Source organism: Gavia stellata, chromosome 20, assembly GCF_030936135.1.
Source record: "Gavia stellata isolate bGavSte3 chromosome 20, bGavSte3.hap2, whole genome shotgun sequence".
NCBI classification, from domain to species: Eukaryota; Metazoa; Chordata; class Aves; order Gaviiformes; family Gaviidae; genus Gavia; species Gavia stellata.
The window spans coordinates 8,641,710-8,664,931 of record NC_082613.1 but is presented as its reverse complement, the minus strand read 5'-3'; the positions used below and the strand labels follow the sequence as shown (position 1 = coordinate 8,664,931).

Sequence of the window (23,222 nt, the reverse complement as noted above, 5' to 3'; positions counted from 1 at the left end):
CTGCTTACACAAAAGCAACAGCCTGGGCAAATCCTCTATGCGATGAGCAAAGTAAGCAATAACAAATAGGAACAGGAGAGTCCTTTAGGCAAGAAGAGAGGCTAATGAGCAGAGACAGCGCACATACCATGCTCACTTCTGCTCTCACACCGATGTAGCTATATTAGCTTTGGTAAGCTTGTTCCTAATTTACATCAGCATAGGGGAGAAGAGAAGCAGCTGTCTTTTTTAATTGTTAAGATGCAACATTACTGTAAACTGTAGACACTTGCCAGTGCAGTGAGTTCCACCACACCGAGTTTCAGAAGGTGGTGGTTCAGCTCTTGTACTCGGGAGAGCAGCTAATTCCCAGTCCCACGTGCTTTGGAAACACAGTCTCTCCCACCAGCTACCTCCAGCAGAAATACCCCTACGGCACAGCCTGCTTTCTGCTGTGGGGAAAGTGGTCAGATAGGTCCTACCCATTCTTCAAGTTGTGTGATGAGATCCATGACTTGCCGACAGCGGCTTAGCTAGGGACGCTGCTACGCTCCAGCCTGGAGCTGCCTTGCCACTGAGCTGTGAGATACAGCTTTGGGCATGGCGAGAGCTTGACACCGTGGCCTGGAGAGTAAAGCCTTGCAGTGATTCTGTGCCAAGTCACATCTTTTCATTTTCACTGCTGTCTGCCCGGCCAAGGCAGGCCCTAGCTGCATCTACCTGATTCCCCTGAGCAACCCTGTGCTGCAGGATATCGTACAACTATTTGTCAAAACCCCTTGTTCTGGTTTCCCGGCAGGTTCCTGACATTTTATTTCTAGACCAGAGCTCATGCTTTAATAAACTCCTCCTCTCTCCTCATGTCCCCTTAATTTCCAACCTGTTGACCAATACAGTTAAAGGCGGCAGAGGTCTAAATACATAATTACATTCTTATAGATGGTCATGAAAACGCAGTCAAGAGCCCCACAGCTTGGCTCCTTTTGAGGTAAAGCTGTAATGTGAGCTCAGCCCTCATGGGACAGGCTGAGTCTACAGTTAAGAGAGAAAGAGACCCCAAACCTCAGGAGCCTTTTGGATGAGAAGACATCAACAGATACTACCAAGATGCAAAGCCCCAGGACAGCAGGTTTGGTTGGCTTCCTGCTAGCAAAACTGCTCATTTCCTCCTGCTGCTGACGTATTTTCATGGCATCATGATACCACTCGGTATCAAGCTCTCAGTGAAGAGCACGATTGTTATCAGAGGGTCTTTTGAAGCCAGGCCACTTTTTCACAATACCCACAGTCGGCCCATGCTGGAGAGCAGATTTCCCAGTTTGGGCAGGTCTTTAGATGTGATCCACCTCTCCTGTAAAAGCAACACCTCATCTTTCACACATTGCTCCTAGTGCTGCTGCAGTTAGTCCTGCACAGGCAGCACGTCCTGCGTGGGGTGCCCAGCACCACCAGTGTCAGGAACCAGCCAGAAATCCAGCCCAAAGTTTGAAGGGACAGAGCAGCAGCTCTGGCAGCAAGGCCATCCATCCAGGCACCCAGAGCAACACTGCTCTCAAAGCAGGTTATAAGCTCACTGGTTGAGAACAGTACTCACGCTAGCATAAGTGCAGTTTATTTTCACTTATCACCACCGAAAGACCTCTTGCTATGCTCCTCATCCATTGTGTTTCAGATTATAATCCTTTGGTTTCCCTGAGCAGAGAAGGGTCATGTCTTCTCTTGCACCAAATATTTTGCCTCCTGGAACTACAGTGCTGCTTTTAAACAACTGCGTGCTCTGTGTAGACTAGTTAAGTGGTGTTTGCTTTCTACCTTCCCGCACATCCACCATGTGCTGTTACCTTTCCTTCTGCTCCTATCTTTATTTTGTCCACCTTCCTGGACTACCTCACACCTGGTCCTGCCCTCCCCACTGATTTTTTTCATTCCTCCGGAGCTTGTAGTAGAGCCTAGAGAGCAAGTGTTTCCTTTCTGCCTTTTTTCCCCACTCCCAGGTACGAGCCTTGTTGTGCAAGGGGCACCATGATCGGGCAGCACCAAATGTTGGGAGTGTGCACCTTAAGGCTACACTGGGCTACACTGGTTCTGCACCATCTTCCTCCACTGTTACCTCCCAAGCACAAAATACACTTGCTAGTTTAGGTTGTGAGTATCAGAATCACGATGCTTTTCCATTCTATCAGGGCTGTTTTCAGAACTCTGTTTTCCTTTGCTCTTTAGGGGAAGTTACTTATCATTTATCTATGCAGCCAGCATCTTCAGGCACTGGCAATTTTATAATTTAGTATTCCCTTCCCTTTCTAGGGTGATCACAGTACAGGAATTACTGCATATATTACTGTCATTCATTTTAGTGTGGGAATCAACATCCCTGGCAAGTACCAATCCCCGTATCAAACCCCAACTCTTCCCAAGAAACTGATCTAGAGACTCCTCCACTGCTACCTAGTTTCTGTTGTTTTAAGTAATGAACTAAAGCATAACCCTAGATGATGGATTTAAAAAGTCACTGGAGTGAGACAGCATGCTGCCTACTGAACTTGCTCTTCAGGAGACAAATGCTTTGCTAGAAAAATTTAAGCACTAAGTGTGAAAAAGTCATCCCAAAATTTATTCTCAAAATGTCAACAGAAACGCATCAGTAGATACTCAAAACTACAGAGTTCTTAAAAGTCATACATTCACAATGCAGAAACTTGACAATTGGGATGCCTTTTGCATGGTCTACGTAACAATATCCATTTTACAGTGTAAACAGGTACTGGTATGTTCTTACTTACAAGTCCAGCAGGAAAGGCACAACTCGGCATACAGAGATCATAAGCAAGAATCAGGTGCAACAACATTACACAAACTTTTGGTAATCTGCATTTTGGGGCCTTTCACAACGGAGACCGGACTTGAAGATTTCCTGCAGTCAACTACTAGACTTCTTTCCATCGTTCAGTCCTTCCATACCAAATGCTCACTTTCCAGTCTGGCTTAGATCCCATTACACATACAGTTCCAGCAGACGTTAGAGGAATAGTGAAAGGTCAGTCCAGTAAGTCTTCAGGTGCTTCCACTAATACATCAGGTTTTGGTTTCAGATAGTGCATGGAAGCATCTGCTTGAATCTCAGTTCAATACAGTGGTCATTAATAGAAAAATAGACACTACAACTACAAAAGGAAAAAATGAGGTAGATAACTTAGAATCCAGATGACTATCCCAGCAACCTTCATACAATACACATGGATCATTAATTACCATTTTGGTAGAATGCAAGTTCACAGACCACCAAGAAACTTAATGACCAGAGTAGGAATGCCATCCAAAAACCCACAAAACATTTAACCTAAGCATGAATACTTCATATTTAAATACAGGTTTACACAGATTGATCTTCTAAATTACCCAAATGAAAAAAAAAAATAAAAATAAAAGAGTCTCTTGCTAAGGAAACCAGTTCCCATGCCTAATTGCAACAGTCACCTGAGATTCCTTGCAGAGCTTTTAGACCTGACTTCCCAAGGCAAGTCTTCCCTTTCAAGAGAGGAAAAAAAAAAGTATATACATACCCACCCATGCTTGTTTGGGGTTCTCGGTATTGAAATAAAACATCTAGGAAAAACTGCACATCTTTGGAAGTAGGAGTTTTGGCACTATACTTGAATGACTGTCCTAGTAGTAGTATTAAATAAGCAGCAGTCAACAATACAGAGAATTAATTCCTTAGGAGCAGTGATTAAAGAAAAACAGCAACTTTCTCTTCATAGAGCTTCTGAGGCAAAAAAGGAATTTAAAAAAAAATTTTTTTTGTAGTTTTTATAGCCATTATAGTAAGAAGTACATTCAGAAACAACACAGAGCCAAAAATCCAAACAGAAAAACTATTTCTAAGAGGGTGGCAGACATTCTAGAATATTTACCCGCATTAATAGTTTTCATTTCTCATCAGTAAATAGAAGCTTTTCCATCAACAGTAGGTTGTTTCCACTCTATTCAAAACCCCCAAGTATTTCACTCTAAACAAAGAGGTGAATATTCTAACCTTTGGAATTTCAAGTTGTAGAAACTTCTGTAAGGCTGTACACATTAAAGTCACACGTAAGAACTACTTTGCAAGACCCGCATCTTTCCAAATAGAAGGAAATCCTATTCTTTATTATTTACTATTTGCAAAGCAATATCATGATTGTACTCTGGGCAACTCTTACAAAGACAACCATAAAATCATTTGCACGTCAATAGGAAAATAGGAGGCTGAAGTGGAATCTCTTAAAAATATATGTTTGTGTATATATATTTGTTCTTTCTGTACGTCAAATTCACTAGAGTTTTTAACTAACAGCAATTTTGTTCTCCTCCATGAAGTGAGGGAACTGGTGTTTTGGCACATTGTCTGCAGCAGCACCGCCTGCCTTCTCTGTATCAGAACCAGTCCCAGACTGGGTCCCATCTATTTTGGAGACCGTAGCAGTATTTATTGCCGAACCACCCCCAATGGTGACTGGAAGGGTAGGTAAGCCACCGCTCTGGATCACTGAGATCTCGTTAGTCTTCATTGCTATGCCATTGCTGAGTACCGCTGCATACTGATTCCATACTGTGGGGTCAATGCTCACTGAAGGAGGCATTATATCCTTTGGAAACATTTCAGATACCTTCTTGGGATCATTCCCCAGCAGGGCCATGGGGTTATCAATCGAAAGCCTTCTTCCCCGCCTGGCAGAATTATTCCACATGTGAGTTCCTACATGGACCTTCCAGAGGGGAAAAAAGCAAAGAGAATCGTTAATACTGCAGTTCTTTTATGGCATACCCTAGTCCTACTTTGCTTACAGCCAAGTTGCTCAAAAGAAGTCACATATGCTCCATTTGCATTCAGGTAAGTTTTTAAGCTGGCTAGCTCTTGTCTTTGTTCTCTTCCTGGAACGCTTAAGATAGACATTCTACTGCCTGACATCACCATGGCTCTCTAGAGTTTACTGCCGAAGCGCTTGTAGGACTGTGTTTTCAGACTTACTGTAAGAGGTGTTGGCAAAGATGCCCCTCTCCCCCCCAAAAAATAAAAGCCACATTATTTGCTGTGAACAGACTACATTGAAAAAAATACTAGTTAATGCAAAAAAACCTCACCGAGGAATTTGGAAGAGAGGTTACACCTAAGCTAAAATCATCCACACCACAAACATACTGCTAGTGCTTCCAACAAGTGACTGTTCACAAACTGCAGAGTATTTTCCCTCCCCATCAGCATTTATGCAAGAGGACTGAAGAGCTCAAAGAGGTTCTCATGGGAAGCAAGAAGCCTCTGTGCCAGTGAGGGAGCTGCGAGTCCCTTACAGGGCAAATGGATTAAAACCTGACAGTAAGGACAGACTTGCAGCACTTCTTCAACAAGTGCTGATACAATCCCCAAGTATTTTGTGCCATCTCAGGATTATCCTCTCCGTTTCATCCCTCCTCATCCTGCATGATGTTTCAAGCAGTGCCGTGTAATGCACGTATTCTGTAAGCATCATTTTGTAGCACTCAGTCTATGAAATGTTTATGTCTTGACACATCCAATACAAATGAACATAAAGCAATCTGCTTAGTAAGGGCTAAGCCTTCCCTACTATCCAGAAAGGAGAGCGAGAACAGTAGCAAAGACTTCTGCGGGTGATCTCAGCACACTGTTTAGCAAGCTGTGTGAAGAAACTCAGGAAGGAGAGAAAAAAAGTCAAAGATAACCATTTGAGGAATTAAAAGAAAATCAAAGTTGTCCATAAAGGCAGCACAAATATTAGCAATAGTCTTTCCCTCTCCGGTATGACTTTCCCCGACAAAGGAGATCACAATGTAGGAGACTACTTACCTTCAGGTTTCCTTTTGTTGTAAAAGCTCTCCCACAGATGGTGCAGGCAAATGGCTTTTCACCAGTATGGGTCCGTTCATGAATCTGAAGGGCGCTGGCCGAGGAGAAGTTCTTCCCACATGTAGTGCAGATGTGCTGTTTGGCGGGACGGCAGAATTTCGGTCGTGGCACGAGGAGAGGGGCAACACCAGGGGAGAGAGCTGGTGGGCCAATGAAATGGCTAGTGCTAATGGGACGCTCGCTGGGCATCTCCATTTTTATGAGGGCTGGTGGGGCTCTAACAAAAGCCGCTGGAATACTACTTCGACCTGCAAAGAAAGCAAAGATCACGTTTATCCCAACCTTCTTCTGCTTCCAAGCGTAAATCTGACTAAGACACCAGAGGCCCTGCCTTTGGAGCAGCACGTCCCCGAAAAGCATGCCTGCAAAGCCCTCCAAAGACACACGGTAGGGCTGTTTTTACACTTGCTAGGATGCTCTGAAAGAAATCAGTTCCCTGTTTTTCTTGGTGAGCTTAGGAGTTAGAAAGCCTCACTTTCAGGCCAAATTTGGATCAACATTAGCCTCAATGCTAAAGAGCTTGAGAACCCCACAAAAACTCCAGACTTTTAACGTCACCTTCTTGGGTTAAGCACTTTTCCATGAAACACAACTGTGTATCTTTAGAGAGCTATAGGGAGGTATCAGGTAAGCCCATGAAAGATAGTAAGTGCACAGCCTCTATTTTAAGGACCTCTATGCTACCCCTTGCAGGAGATGACAGCACTTAAGTCTTTGAATTTTGTTCAATTTTGAGTGCGACTGGGTCAGGAAAACTTTACAGGGCATACGCCCTTATCCTAATAGAGGAGAAGGAAGAGGGGAAAGCTGAAGAGGTTTTGGCTCCTGTTGGTCCTTTTAGAGATGCGTTTCCTCCAGTCCTACTACCCCACCCCAAGTTATTGCTAGCATTTCATATTACTCACCATATTCTCCATTTGCAAAGTGTAACCCAGGTTCTTCTTTAATGACCTTTCGACCAATATTGCCGTAAGTTAAATCCAAAGCACCGACGACCCCTTCCATTTCTGCAGAAGCGTTCTCAGGACCCTCTGATTTATTTCCCGTGCCTGCATCTTCTTGACTGTTGAAGCTAGGTGACTTTGACCTTACGCTCTCAGCTTGGCTGTTGGCTGGGGACAGAGCCTGGAGCGATGCAGACTCGGAGGCAGCAGGACTCCGGCCGTTCTGATAATCTGGATCTCCTGCCACAGAAGATGAATCATTTGTCATGCCATCACTTTCTGCTGAGCCATTGTCACTAGACTTCAAGCTGCTTTGCCGCTGCAAGTTCAAAGCAGAATTGACGATCTTCATTTGATTCTCCAGTGCTGCAATACCAGAGAAGGTGGCTGTCGTGGCTGGTGATTCTGATTGTGCATCGTAAGGAGTAGGAGGTTTTGAAGAACTCCTCGGGTCATCCTGAGAGTCCAGGTCCTCTTCCATCTCTATGCTTTCCACGGTCTCATCTGGGCGACTGATGTCTCCGTTCTTCTCAGTCACAGTAGGATCCACATCAGGACTGTCACAGGTGTTTTCCGGCATTGGTGTATTGGGTATTTGTCCCCCCATATGCATGCGGATGTGCTGCTGCAACACAACTGCATTTGTAAACTTCTTCTGGCAAATAGGACACGAATGTTGCATCTTCAAAGGAGTACTGGCCCGGTGGACACCATAATGAGTTTTAAGGTTCCCTTTAGTGGAGAAGGCACGGCCACAGATTTTACACTTGAATGGCCTCTCTCCAGTGTGAGTACGATAATGCATTTTGAGTGAACTCTGGCAGCTCAGCACTCTGTGACAGATCAGGCATTCATTGGGGTCAGCAGTGGATTTGTCAATATTTTCAACCAGTTGCTGAAGCTTTGACGTTTCTGAGCCTTGCTCGTTTGACCCACTTACATGGAAGATGCTCACGCTGCAGGTAGCTTGTGGTGAACTCAAGCTCTGCTCTGTTCCCGATTCATGACCGACCGCCCCTGATGAGGAAGAGCCACCCTCACTTTCTGGAGAAGGCCTTGACTGCAGGTCACTTGTGAACGTACCAGGCAGAGACTCCTTAACGCCTGCTAGGTTGGAGACGGTCTGAGGTGCGCTGGTGGCCGCAGAGGTAGGCAGAGTTGTTAGCAGAGGTTTGCTATCCACAATTAGGTTAGACTCATCCAGTGGCACAGACATCCCGTACGGGATTCCAGTGCTAGTGGGAACATTGTCCAGGTGCTCAGGAACCGGGTAAGGATTCATCTTTATGTGGGGGTATTTGTCTTTGTGACGCTGAAAATGCACTTTAAGGTTTCCTTTGGTTGTAAAGCGGTTACCACAAATGTTACACTTGTAGGGTCTTTCACCGGTGTGGGAACGGAGGTGAATCTGCAGGGCACTGTCATTGCCAAAGACCTTGCCGCAGAATTTACACTTGTGTTTGAAGAACGGCTCTTCTGCATTCGGTTTGCTTTCAGACACGCTAATGTTGGGAGGTTTTCCCTTCCCCTTCTTTGAGGAATCTATTACAGAAGAAACGGCCGAAAGCGGATTTTGGAAGATGACGGAGTTGGAGGACTGAGGTAGCAAAGGATTCGGGAACCGAGAAATGGAGCCGGGGAGGCTTCTGCTTGCCTCTGGCTTCAAGGGGAAGGAGGAGGAGAGCCCAGCAGCCAGCGAGCTGGCGGCCGCAACACCAGTGTTAGAATGAGGTAGTTTTCCTTGCTTCAAGGATTCCAGTGATAGGCTCTGGCTTCCAGCTTTTTGTCCGATTAAAGCAACAGCAGCCGAGAGCTGCTGAGACATGTGTGCGCCCAGAGCTTTTAGTGGATCAGTAGCAGCTGCTATAGAAGGATGCAGGGCATGGGGAGCCATCATGGCAATCTGAATGCGAATTTGCTCCGTCAACTGAATTTGCTGGAGTTGCTGCTGCTGCAAACACACGAGCTGCTCCAGGATCATGGGGATAGCATTAAAACTGGCTGCTGAAGAAGAGATGGCATCGGAGGTCCGCTGGTTCACAGCCACTTTAGTGCCACGTATCGTCTGCAAAGTCACATTAGTGTTTGGTACTTTGGATTTTGGTAGATAGCTTAGCCCAGGAGCCACAGGCGTGACGGGGGGTTCTATTTTAAGGTACATTCCTCCTACCGATTCAGCATCCATTTTTCCTTCTCTCTTTTCCATCGAACCAGTGCAGCCCTTTGCCTGAATGTCCTTGCGTGTCCTGCTATCCATTCGGTCACTTGGAAAGCTCCCTAGAGAAGCTTCAGAGAAGCTTTCAGAGGGTACTGTTCCCTCACTGTCATTCATTATTAGAACAGGTGGATTTTTAGTGCAATTTTTCTTATGCTCAAGGAATTCAGAAAGATCAAAGAATTCTGCACAGCATTTCTCACAGACTTTAGTTTCCTCTGTGCGGCACCTTTTGGAACTCATTTCACCATCTCCGTCACCTGGGACGTCTTGTGGACTCCCTTAAAATAAAAGAAAGTCACATTATTAATAGCTGGATTAAGACTGAGTATTTCCTATTCTTAATATCACTGACTTCACCTGAATTGCAAGTTAAAGATACAAGACACTGGAAACAAGTTTGCAGATCGATCTTAAGTCCTGCTCTTTGGTTTGGTTTGCTGCTAATTCATTTGCAGCCCCAAAGAAATCTGCATCTCAGTTCTGTTTTCAATAAAAACAATAATATAAAAGGAATCTCATAAGGCTCAATGGAAAGAGATTTATCGCAAATCCCTTTATACAGATAAAAAGGCAAGAGTGCAGCACAGCAGCAAGCACCTGTGAACAGCTTAAAAGAAACTCGACCCAAGGAAGACAGAGAAAGCATCGGAACACTGAGCAAAACATCACATAAGCTTATTTTGCATTTGTAATTCTTTGTTAACCGTCTCTCAGAAATTCATAAAAGATTGTTAACATGGGAACTTCAGAGCAGTTCTTAATTGTACACTGATCCATTAAACGACTTTCACTCCGCCATTATTGAAGTAATTACTACCGAAGAAGGCTGACAAAAGCAAAAGTAGGTCCAATATTCGCTCTTAAATACTTCAAAAGCACACTCATGTGAAAAACCTCTAAAAAGCCACAGTAGTAAAGAAAAGATGGTTAACTTACAGAACCCCACACATAAGCTTGAGCCTACGTTGATGCTGATGATTATTAAGACAGTGAAGCAACAAGCCTTGCTTGCAAAACACACGAAGTTGTTCCAGACCCGCTCAGGACACCCTGTTTAGCTGCATCTGCAACTCACCCGCTTTTAGGGAGGGGGAATGAAAGCAAAGCTGGTCTGCAAGTCCACTCCTGCCCTTCTTCCACCAGTGCCGCACAGATTAGACTGAGCATAATTTGCATGCTGACAAAAAAAATTATCATTCAGGGAAATATCAGAACGGGAAGAGAGGTTAAGAGAAATTCTAAACCAAAACAGGATGTTTTTGCTCAGTCAAGCCATCCTTCAAACAACAAACTCACACCCAGCTCAAGGCGGGCAAGCATTCAGGGGATGGGAGGCAGGAGTGTTCTGGGGGTAAAACTTGAGGCTCATAGACCTGAGGGGGAAGCAGTAAGGACTGCAGATGTATCACAGCCCCCAGCAGGTGAAAAGTCCTGTAATTCACATTAATTGGCCCAGTTTTGATGGGTGCCAAGGGTGCAGTAACCAAGTATTTTGCATCCCATGCACCCAGCGGGGCACGCTGCAGACCTCAACCACAATTCGGAATTTGTATGACGAGATCTCTTCTATTCAGGTCTTGCATCTCCAGTAATTCATCTTGGGGCTCGGCTCTGGTTCCACGTTACTAGCCCACGCTGTTTCACAAGGGGAACCGAAGACTCTGCAAGCATAGGAGCTATTTGCGGCTTTCATTTTAAAGGTGTAACTGAACCACACATCTGATACATGTGTATATCCTGTACATGGCAGGGTGGAGGGGAAGCATGTCCAAGCAACAACTCAAGCACGTTGACTTACTGTTTCAGGGTAGTGTAAAAGCTCTGAAAAGGAGGATATTGCAAACCTTCACATTTGTTAGGTTAACAAGGGCACTATATGTATATTCAACAAATCAGACTATAACTGTTTAATGTTGAGTGATGGAAAGTGCATGTGAAATTTTTCTTAAAAAAAACCCCAACCAAACAACTTGCTCAATTGAAAAATGCAAACATCAGAGGCCTGTTATGCTATGGTCTGCAGAGCAATAAATCCAAATCTATATGTATGCAATTCTGTTAATCACATACACTTCAGAGTTACAAGTCCTTGAACAGGGAGGAAAGGTGTTCTCAGCACAGCTATGATCAAAACTGTTTGGATCCCTCGTATCTAAACAGGGAGAATTAAATACATTTTTCCCCCCTTCCTTCAAGCCTAACTTCTACAAGTGAAGGAAACAACAGTAAAAGCATAGTTTCAGCATACATTTCCCACCCCAATTATCATTAAATTGATGCCTCTAAAGTTGATTTAACTCTATGGAAAAATATACAGAGAAATCCAGTCTGCAGACAAGTACAAGAAGTACATGATTCAGAACGTGGTCAATAAATAGGGTCAACTGAGGTCAAGAATGGATGTTTTTAAACTCATCTTTGTAAGAGTCTGAGCAGATATAATGGGAAAGAAAGCACTAGTGTTAAAAAAAGACAAGAAGCTTCCATAACTACTCTGTGCACTGACTCCAGAGATCTTTACTTGACTACTTTCCTAAGTATTTCCATCCATCCAACAGGTATTTCACAGATTAGGCTAAAACATCAAAACCTCTTTTCCAAATCTTTTAGCATTTAGGGCTGTAACAGTCCAATCTCCCAGGCTCAACTATACAGTTTCCCCGTGTTGCAAAATAACCTTAGGTTTTACTTTAGAGAGCACAAAGCTCTTCCTTCCACAGTCTCTCCTCCATGAGCACATGCATTTCATGCTGCAGTTTGTACCTCTGCAGTGGCCATGCAACATGTTTCAAGTCAGCTTGAAAGACTGTTGCTCACCCTCAAGGAGATATTCCAGGATAACTATGTCTAGACAAGTCCTCAAACTTCAACTGCTTCAAAGCATCTGATCATTTATCTCCCTTCCATTGATAGTTCCTTCCATTTTTTTTCCATTGGTAAGGCCACGCTACATTCAGTCTCCTTTTCCAAACTCCAGCACAGCCTATGCTGCTAATTTTCACAATTCCGAGGAGCTCCAGGGGTAACTTTTCTGGTCCTAAGCACCAGCTGCCACCTCAGAGGAAGAAACTCCAGTGAACGGAAGGCACCTGCGTTGGGCGGCAGCTGGCAGGTTAGCAGCCCTGCCCCTGCCCGCTCTCACCCCCATCACACAGTTGAGTATCTAGTTCCCCACCTGACAGTAAGGCACTAGCTCAGGACTCCAAATAAATTCAACTCCCAGCTTGTACCGACTTGCTGCATGACAAGTAGGGAAGAGTTATGCCTTATTTTCTCTTCCAGCTTAGCAAAAGTGAGTATAATAGCTTCCCCTATCTCAAAAAAGGGGTTTTTTTAAGGTACAGTCAGTAGAAGCACCACGCTTCGTTACTGCGTAGTAGCTGGAATAACAAAGGAGCAATTTACTGTTTCTTTAAAAAAACCCAACAGCTTCTGTGAAACTCTTCATCTTGATTTCTAGCTACATCCTCTCCCCAGCCTCGAAGGAGCACCAAGCACCTGCAATCAGAGCACCTCATTTCCCCAAAGCCCCGTGCGGCCCTGCCCTGCCCTCCCCCCAGCAGTTATCATTGCCATGAACTTAACGGTCTGAAATCGTGGGGTTTCTCTGCACAGAAGCATCCCTGCGCGGCCAGCTCTGTCCCCGTACTGTACGAGGACTTACCGGGGAGCAGCGAGCCCTGCCACAACAATTGCTTGTGCACTTCACTTAACCCCCTCCAAAGGCTTCCCAGGGATAGGACTTCTACTGTTTTTTTTATCTCCCCACCCCCGAATTTCAGGAATGTTATCTCTCAGCATCTAGTTATCCAATAAGTTAGAAGAATGCAGTAAACCCAGCAGGGGGGTTAGATTGAATCACTGGCAAATGGATGGAAAAAAATCCACTATTGTGTAGGCCAAGGCGGTCATCGACAAGGAAGGCTGATAAAATCCACACAGCTCGAATTAATTTTTCTTTTGAGGCAACTAGTAGAGAGGAGTGAAATAAATCTTGTCTGGTTTGATGTGATTTCAGAAAGGGTGCTGCTGGTCTACCACTCATCTGAGCAATCAGTGACCTGTTTAACATGTTTATTTTTTTTTTTTTTCCAACTGTGATAAAATTATATTCCATTTGAACTGGGAGGAAATGGTCAGAGCTCAAGCTTTCCCCCCACTCTTTTTTTCCAAGAAATTAACACCTTTGGTGAGCTTGCTTTTTCCACAGACTACATTTGATCAACTTCTTCAACATTAACATAGCCATGCACTTCCACGGTTAAAATTAACTCATGAAGGATTAGCAAGTGTCCACTCCAGCCCTAGATGTGAAAACCTCTGCCATCAGCTCCCTGCTGCTCTCAGGCATTGTGCTTCCCTATTTTTTTTTCCCCTGTTCCCAGCTGAAAAGCTAGGACTTCCAAGAACTTTAAACTGCCCAAAATTTCCCTTCTTCTCCCATTATAAAACACTATTTAAAGCGTTTTAACTATGACAAAATCACTTCCTTGAGTAAGCGAAGTACACGACTGATTACTTACAGAAATATTCCACAGGCCTTGATGTTTTCTGCCCTGAGTTTATCAGCAGCATTTTTCTACCCAAGAAGCCAGAAACGTGCTACACCTAACTAACAATCAGGGTTTCACGTGCTTTCAGGCTTCTCTCTCAAGGCTTTCATTTTTTTTATTATCTACCTGCTGATGCACCCTTTTGATTATCCACCCAGTAAATGGAAATACCCGGCCGAGGACAGAAGCATTGTGCACGAACGCTTCTGAGGAGCGAAAGAAGCGTTAAGCCGGGCAGGGGAAGTTAAGAGCAGAGGCACCGGCTTCAGACGGAGGGCAGGGCGCAAGCAGCAGGCCCCGCTCCCCGCACCACCGGCCTCCCGAGGCCCTTCCCACGGGCTTCCGAGCCCCCCGCGCCCGAGGACGCCGTGACAGCCCCCCCTCTACAGAACGTCTGCGCGCTACCTGCGCGGCGCGCAGCCCAAGCCCGCGGCGCGGGCACGTCCCGGCGCCGCTCGGCACCGGCGAGCGCGGGGCCGGTCGGTGGAGGGCACTCACGCCCCGCGCTGCCCGCCCCGGCCCCGCGGCTCTGCCCGGCCCGGGCGGTGCTGCCCGGCGGGGCCCCCCCGGGGAGCGCGGCGGGGCTCAGCGCCCCCCCCCAGCATCCACCTGGGCTAAAGAGCAACCCGGACGCTACCCATTATAACGACTTTTTTTACCGGGCGATTCCCGAACCTGCTTCAGGAACTGCCGAGAAACAAGCGGAGCTTTCCCCACAGCAGCCGCCGCCCGCCCTCGGCCCTACCTGCTCGGCGGCACTGCCTCCGCGGCGGCCGCTCCTCCCGCAGCTGCGAAGGCGGCGGCCCCGGACCGCACTTAACACTAGTACAGTGTTTAAGACCGAGCTAAACGGCACAAACCCCGCTGCCAAGGTCAATTGCATGAGAGTCCTAATTGTAAGCCTGACATCAACTTACCACCCACAGCAAGCAGGAGGAGGCAAAGGTTAGAGCAGCAGCTCTGTCAAAACGTCACATGCCGCCGAGCCCAGCAAAAGGGCTTCATCACTACAACCAATATAATGTTTCACTTACGTAAAAGGAAAAACAAGCCGGGCGTTGCCCCCCCCTCCGCCCCCCCCGCCTCCCAGGCCCCCTCACCCTTCACACCGCTGCCACACGCCGGCCGGGGGACGCTGGCCCGCCCCGCCGCTCCCGGCCGCCCAGGCCAGCCTTCCCCCCGACGGGAGCTTCGGGCAGCCTACAATAAAAAGTAAATAAAAGAAAACCACCACAACACTTGGCTTTCGTCGTTAAACACCACCACCCCCCCCCCCCCCACTTGAGCAGAGCTCAAAGCACGAACCGGCGATTTAAAAAAAGGAAAACTCCAATTTGACCCTGAGAAAAAGTTGCAGTTTGATACTGTATTTTGAAGAATGGATCAGATTTTTAATGGCAGCAACCCAGCACAATGGGCATTTTCAAGCCCTTTGTGAAAATGCTAATTTTCAGTATGTAGCAGTATTCTCCAGTGACCACCTGCTGATTTTTTGACCTGTTAATTGATCCCCAGGTTAGCAGAACCGTTTCTTAACACGCTGCATTGTTCACAGAGGTAGGTCCCAAATCGCTTTGCAAAAAAAGGAACACTTGCGAAAGAGGAGATAAGGGCTGGATTTTATTATTACGATTATGTATATACTCGGTAATGTCCCAGACAAACCCCTGCGGTATTTCGACTTTGTTATGCAGCTCCATCACTTGCTATGTCCGCGCACACCTGGAGCGGGGAATATCAAGACTATTTTGGAGGTTCGCGGGCGGGAAGAGGCATCGCAGCCCCCATTTTTCTTTCCGAAAGCAGGAACGGAGGTCACGCAGGACGCGGCTTCAGCGCGGGGACCTGCACCGGCCGCCGCCTCCGGGCGGACCCCGCCGTTGCCCCCGGGCCGCCGCGGAGGGTCCCGGCGGAGCGCGGCCGCGGGGCGGCGCACGGCAGCACCGGCCCCCCCGCTCCCCCCGCCCGCTCCGGCCACCGCCGGCCCCGCCGGAGCCCCACGACCCACAAAAGACGGCCCCATGCGAGGCGGCCGGAGAAGCCCCCCCGGCGGGGCGAGAGCCTCGCCGGGTCCCCCCGGCCTGCGCCACCGCTGCCCGGCTCCCGGAGGGATTTCCATCCAGGGTTTTGTTGTTAAAGGGGGGGGAGCCCCAACAACAACAACAAAAAAGCAGCTGGCCATTGCCCCGGAGAGCACGGTGTGTAGCGATCCTCCCCTCCCTGCACACCTCCCCCGCCCCAAGCAGGCCGCATCAGGAGTTATTAACCCTTTTGTTTCAGCGCAGCCCCGGAGGTGGCTTTCCAGCAGTGGGCAGAGATTTACATGTGGAAACATCACCTCCATCCCCCAACCTAACCATATGCACAAAGGAAAACAGTCATGCATTAAACATGGGATTTATTGCCTTCTGGCCAGCTTGCTGTTTCTTAAGTCACCATTAACCGGACCCAACAATTGCACATTTCGACTCAAAGAAGAGAGGGGGGAGGAGGAAAAAATTAAGAGCCCGAACCTCCTGCGGGCTGGGAATAGGCAGCTCCTGTACCGTGCATGGGTATCGATCAGTTCTAAGGATGGACCCCCCCCAACCCGTCCCTTAGGAAGGCAGAGAACCCAAAGAAAGTTCTTGGGGGACATACAGAAGTGTTCGGGCACAACGACCACTGCAACTCCTACCGAACACAGCCCAGGTCGGCCCACTGCCGGCCTCCCTCCCTTCCCCACCCGGGACGTGCCCTCCCCGCTTCGCTCTCGCTTCGGAGCAGGACGGGCTCCGCGGCCCCACGGGCGTTAATAGCGGGGGGAGAGCCCGTGCCGGAGCCCAGGGAGCCGCCAGCCCCCCCCCCCCCCCGCAGCCCGGCTGCGGGCAGCCCCTGCGGGAAGATGCTGCTCCGTCGAGGACAGCCGGGCACGCTCCGGAGCCTTCCCCGCTCCCGCGGGGCACACCGGCAAGCGAGTGCCCCCTCCACCCCTTCCCCTGCACGCCCACCCCCACCGGGAGCTCGGGGCCAATTTGAGCGCAAATTCCTACTCTCCTCTCCCCTTAGCAAGGCAAAGGGCTGCGAGCTCCCCTAAAAGGAGGGACAGCGATTTGCGGTAGCGAAATCCCCCACACCGCCCAAATACAAAGCGCTCACGCACACCCCGCATTAGCTCACCGGAGTTATTTTAGGAAGTCGGAAATCAAAGATGGCTGGAGGTCAAGCTACAAAAGGTCCAGGGCGATTGGGATCTCCAACAAAAATAGTCCGAACGCTTTTTTTTTTTTTTTAAATAAAGGCCCACAGAAATCCTCGTAACTACCGAGAAAGTGGTAAATACATCGGGGAAAACGAACTCGAGCAACTTCCTACCCCTGAGAAGATTGTTCGCAATTCCGTCCTCTTCCCCCCCCATCTGACCCCCCCCCCATCCCCTCCGCCTCAGGGAGGCTTTGGGGTTCACCTCCCATGAGGCTACACCCCGAGCGCAACGGCAGCAGGGCCGGCGCAGCCCCGCGCCCCCCACGCGGGGGCCGGCGCAGGCTCCGCGGGAGCGGGGCGGAGGTGCGCGGGGCATTTGGGGGGCCGCCAGCCGGGCAGGGCGAGGGACCCCTCGGGCAGCACCGCGCTCCGCGCAGGGCTGCGCCGCGGAGCAGCCCAAAGCCGAGCCCCCACCCTCGCCCCGGGGAACACCGAGGGACCGGTGCCCCGCTCAGCCCCCGCGGAACAACACCGCGCTGGGGCTCCGCAGGGGCGCGGGGATTTAAATGCCCCAAAAAGCCTGCGGAGAGCTGGGGGTCGGGCTCCCGGCAGCGCCCGTGGGGGGAAAGGCGCGGGGGGTGAAGCACGCGGGTGGAAGAAGCCCCCCAAGCGCCCCGCGCCGCCCCGGCCGCCTCCTCCGCGCATCAGGAAAGTTGGGACCCGCGGCGGCTCCGCGCCCTCCTTTGCGCTTACCACTTGCAGCATCTGGGGGCTGCTCCTCGGAGTTGATGTGCTGGGGCTTCGCCTGCTTCCGTCGCGACATGGTGCACCAGCATCGGGAGCAAAATAGTAGCAATTATTTTCCTCTTCACAACAAATTCCTAGAGTTGGGAAATTACCCCCATTGGGCGGAATGCGCATGTCAGAGTAATTATGATTATCAATAATGCATTGCGATTTATCATGGGTCCCTGACAGCTGATTGGCCTGAGTCCAAGGGCTCACAGATTATTCAAATAAGGTCCATTGATCAGGGCGCAGCGGGGCACGCTGGGCGATGTAGTCCCGGCCCGGCCCGGCCCGCCCGTGCGGGCGACAAAGGCGTGCGCCCCGCCGGGGGCCGGGGCCGCCCCCGGGCAGCGCTCCCCGGGCCGCGGGGGGGGCAGGATCCAGCTCTGAGAGTAAACAAACAAGCCGGCAGCCCGACTTTCCAGGCTGCCGAGGGACAATACCTTTGTTATCTCACCTGCGCTTTTTATATTGTGCTTTCAAGACTTTTTTTCTTCTTCTTTTTTTTTTTTTTTTCCCCCTCCCTAAAGCAAGCAGAAGCCCGGGACAACGCTAATTCTCCCCTTTGTCGTTAGATAAGGTGGAAAAGGAAAGAGCACTGATTGTCCGAACGGACGAGCCCGGGGTCTCCCGGTGTTGTGGGCAAGTTAAGGGGCTTTAAAAGCGGATCCAGACGGCGCGTAATTACGCTTGGCGTTGGTTCGTTTGTTTAAAGACTTCTTTTAAGTCTCACTTTCTGGGAAGCTGACAAAATTGAGCCAACAGTGCTTTTAACAGCAAATAAAAACGTTAGACGTGTAAAAGGTTCATGTGAAAAACTTTGGAGCAAGTGAAAAACCACCACTTTGAAAGTGTTTGCCCGTACTAAGTCCGTGGTGGAATCATTTTCATTTTTACCCCCCTCTTCGGCTGTCGGCTTCCACGTGCAAACGCACGGCGTTTGAATCCCCCCCGCCCCCCCGAGCCCCGGCCGGGTGGCCCCGGCATGCGGTGGCAGACGGGGGGAGCGGGGACCCAGCTCCGCTGAGGCTGGGCTTCACTCGGCTGTGAAGCCCCCGGGTGTTACAGGGCAGGGTCACCTCTACCCCTCCCATCCCCACTGAAGCCAGCTGGACCTGGCATAAGCAAAAATGTGAGGATCCTCGAATATGGGGAGATGTGGATTGCAAAATCTTTGTGGGAGACATGGTTTCTTTTTGTTTTGATGTAGAACACCTCTCCTCCCAGGTCTGTCTGTGAAAAAGGAAACGGGTTGCTGGAAGACATTGGAGAGAGAGATTGATCTGGTGAGGAGATGACTTTGTTGATTTGGAGGAGCAGGGCACTGGTGAGGGTTCAGAAGATCTAGGTTCAGTCAAAGCCGGACTCAATACGCACTTGCCGTTGCATTCATCAGCAAACAATTTACCAGGGTCCGTGCCTCAGTTTCCCACTTGTGAACTGCGGGTGACATTTCCCTAGCTGCAAAGCTGTTGCGAGGATAAATACCCATCCAAGACTATGCGGGGTTCAGGGGAGTGATGTAGAGTGGAAAACCCAAATCTAACCAGACAGCAGGAAGGTGGAGGGAGGAAGCGGTGGTACCTAATGAGGCCACACAGTTGCCACAGAACATTACACAACACCACAGCCTCATTTTGCCAGTTACTTCACTGGTATTTTTACCTTGTGAAACCCCTGGGGTTTGTACAACATTTATTATATTCTAAAGTTTGTGCCTGTGCATACCGTCATGCCAAGTGTCTGTGATACTGCTGAGGATTCTCTTTTTTTGTGATGCTTGAGAAGGGGGGAGCTGTAGTTCACATGGGACAGCCATGAAAAGATCTTAACATTTGTAGACCAAGGTAAACAGCGCATCATGATCTAATTAGTTATATATCCTCTTGGGCTTTTGTTTTTATAGTGTCTCGTAAGAGGTTTTATTTAGCTAAGGATAATACAAGCCTTAGAAAAAATCTTGCAGAGCAGAAGGTACCACCCTCCTCCTTGGACAATTATTGAATGTGGAGGTCGGGGACGAATTTTGTTTTTCAGGCCACTTTCCTTGCCCTTTCCTCTGCAAGCAAATAATGGTTTTACAAACCCCTATACATGATGCACTTTAACGGACATGTTACATCAAGAGAAACTCTGTATTTGCTAACATGAAATAGAAGAGATTAACTGGTATTTAAAATCACGCTGACCATTTTTATCTGGCGATTACTCCACCCCCTTGTTGCCCAAAGAGCTTCTATGTATTTGTTTGTTTAACCAGCAGTTTGAAATGCTCTTTGTTTCCAAAGTGTCCTGAGGAAATAGACTGTTAGACAAGATTGATACCAATTGATCCACAGATAGATATTTACATTGATGAATTTTCTCCTTTTACACTTGATATGCTCTGTATAACCAACAGATTTTCATTTATTACACATAATGCTACCAACCCACACCAGCGAATTTATTAAACACACTCTTTTATGTATCAAGCTGAGAGACAGACAGCCCGGTACAGTAGATCCATATTTAAAATAGACGACTCATGTGGAGCATTTGTACTGAATTTAAAAGAATATATTATATGAAATCAATGGAAGTTTTGGTATTGATTTCAGAGGACTGGGATTTCACTCAGTATGGCTCTAACACACTGTAAGAATAGAAGAGATGGAAAGTGTGAGTTTAAAATGAAAAATAAAAAGCAAGGGACATTGCTGTATTTAAGGCTGGGAAGACAGCACAAGTAGGAAAAAGAGCAAAACTGACTGAAAATAGAGGGAGGAAGGGGAGAAATGTGACCAAGGAAAAGCTCTCCTGATAATATTTTTCTGGGAAGGTGTTCCCAGCCAGTGGTGATTATAAATAGACTATGCTGAATGATTACATCATATGCAAAAGGCATGTTGCTTGGCTTTAGCACGATCATATGGATTAGCATGATTACAGCTTCTGGATTTGAAAAATAGCAGGCTTCCTTTTCTGGCTTGACATTTATTTATTTTTTTAAGAAAAGTCCAGAGGAACAATCTTCTACCACCAACAGAGCTGAGGCATCATTCTTGATAGGCGTACTTCCAACAGCAGCCCAGCCCCACCCTCCACGCTGATAAAAGGCGGCTTTTCCAACGCTGTGCCTTAGGAGCACGTGGAACTCATTGCCACAAGAAACTGTTGCCAGCGGCAGGAACCACAGCTCTGCCCAGCCCGGGAAATTCCTGTCTTCAGGAATGTCACTGCAAAATGATTAGGACTATGGAAAATCTGATAAGTATGTTTTTTGGGAAATATATATATACACACACGCTTGTATATGCGTGTATATATATATCTCCATATGCGTACTTACTAACTCCCACCAAGGTAAAGAACATTGATGTTCTGTAACAGTCTTAAATCCTGTACTGTTCTACTCTGATCAGCTCAGTTTATTGTTGGGAAGAATGCACAAATTAAAAACTCAGTTCATCTGTTTTTTCTAAATTCAGAATTTAAATGTAAATAAAAATGCCTTTTCCTAAGTTGCACCTATGTATTACCTACATCTTTATAGCTTGAAGAGGAGGAAAAAAAAAAGTCTTAATATACTTTGAGGCACACCAGTTCACTTTCCTCCTGTATTCTTCCCCCTGTTCCTTACTGCGGCTCGTTGCGAGACAGATCTCTCAGTGTAGGCTCTCAGGGCTTATCTCCGCTACATGGGAGACGACTTGAATGTTACCCTGTTGGAACATGTTTAGGAAGCCTCAAGTTTGCTGATATGAAGTTGACCATAGCTCTGTAGGCAATGTAAATCAGGGTAATTAACGTTCATTGTTGGGCCAGTTAATCAAGATTGAATGTACAGACCTAGACATTCAAATTCAGAAGTGGTTAAGTATGTTAAATTGCATGTTGGTAAGTACTTATGACTCCTCCAGACTAGACTAACTGAATCCAGAACCAGGAGACACTCTCTTTAAACAGTTTTTTATACCATTATAACTATGGTAATTGTCGTATTTTTTCCTACTTTATAAGATAATAAAGGTTATGTTTTTCCATGGTCCGTCCATCCATCTTCCAAATGACTTTTGAACCTGCTGCTCACTTCAGTCAAAACTGGTAGTACAGTAGCAGTTTCAAAGACATGAGTTCTTGCAAGCTGTGAGACAATCTGCATCTGGATGGGGAAGGAAGATCCAAATTAATGTCCTCATATGAAAGAATCGTGGTTCAAACCTCACCCACATGGCAGCCGGCAAGCCAGACAGCACATATGCACTGCTGGCCCATCAGCCAAATTGTTGCTCCAGATCTGCATGCACATGCTGGCACCAGCCACCCACACCAGCTACGGATATTGGACTGAGCAAGGAAAACACAGAGGAGTGGGAGAATGATGGAGCACAAACCTTTAGAAAGAGGCTTCCTTAGCCCACTACTCAGGGAACAATGTCCTTCTTGACCTGGGGATGCTTTTAGTACAGCTGCAGTTAATATAGCCACAGTATAGCTTACGTACCTTCCGTGGGGGAATTGTTAATACAAATACAACTACCCTCACCAGAGCAATGGCCCTACTTTATATGTATTTAGAGGCCAACATAATTAAGTGGCACACCTGTTCATGAATAAGCTTTAAGTTAAATGTAGAGACTCCGGAATTTGCTTCCAGTTTCTTTATCACTGTGCTAAAATCTTTGAAGCTAATGCTTTTGAACGTCCTGAAGGGATTTAGGCACTGAATTCACTTGGACGCTCAGTCCTCAAGAGCCAAAATATTAAGTAAAACAGTAGTGAAGAGCTGCAACAGAAGTATTAATAGAGCTTCATATTTTCCTCCCATCACTAAATAAACACAGTGTCCATGTAACAGCACCACAGAACTGTTATTAATTAATAACTAGTTGTTAAGTTTGAGCAGCCGTTTATATTGTTTTGACACTTTCTGATAGGAGCAAGCCCTCCTGCTTTCGTGGCTGTGACTGCTTAGTCATCTGATTGCCCCATGCCCACTGTTCACTCCAGCTCTGTTAGCTGGGATTACTGTGAAGAGATTACACTATTTTGCATTATTATGTTTTAGGAATAATATTTAGACGCTGAGGATGAGATTGAAGAGGGGAGGAGGAGCTCTGAGGTAGCAAGCTCTTCACACCTCCATTACAGAATGGGAGGGCGAAGGAGAAAGAAACAACATGGGGGTGTAACAAGTAAAAAAATCATAGCTCCCCTCCCTCTTGTAAACACGGTCTCTTGTACTGACAACGCTGCCAATTCTAAGATTTTATAAACACTATAGAAATACCACCTCCATAATGGCATTCCCAATGCAACTAATGGACTGCTGGTTCCTGTGGGTTCTAGGCTGTTAGAGCTGAAATGCAGTTTACCAAAGATGCAGGAAGCAACTTAATTTCAAACCTTAGCTCTCCCAGGCAAGGGAAGGGATAACATAGGAATTGTAACTTTTTGAAGGAACCACCAACTGGCTCCCCAGCCAGGAGGAATGAGAGGCATGTGGGCTAGGCAGGTAAACAAACAAATCTCTGGATGTTTGTTAAAATGCCCAAGCATTTCATCTAGGCAAGAGTAAACATTATCAGCTCTATTTCTCACAGCGTGAAAAGTGTCCTCGTGTAATATCGTGTATTAGATGGCAGATGCAATCTGGAGAGTGAGAGATCCAG

The 23,222-nt window shown here is 47.4% G+C and overlaps 1 protein-coding gene across 1 annotated transcript; it reads right to left on the bottom strand.

The window, feature by feature from the left end:
* Window positions 1–4,301: 4,301 nt before the first annotated feature.
* On the bottom strand, window positions 4,302–17,602 carry SALL4 (spalt like transcription factor 4). Its single transcript, XM_059827251.1, has 4 exons — window positions 17,533–17,602; window positions 6,787–9,321; window positions 5,822–6,129; window positions 4,302–4,724 (listed from the first exon to the last, which is right to left on the bottom strand). Exons 1-4 carry the CDS (start codon window positions 17,600–17,602, stop codon window positions 4,302–4,304), a joined length of 3,336 nt encoding a protein of 1,111 aa, XP_059683234.1.
* Between the last annotated feature and the right edge of the window lie 5,620 nt (window positions 17,603–23,222).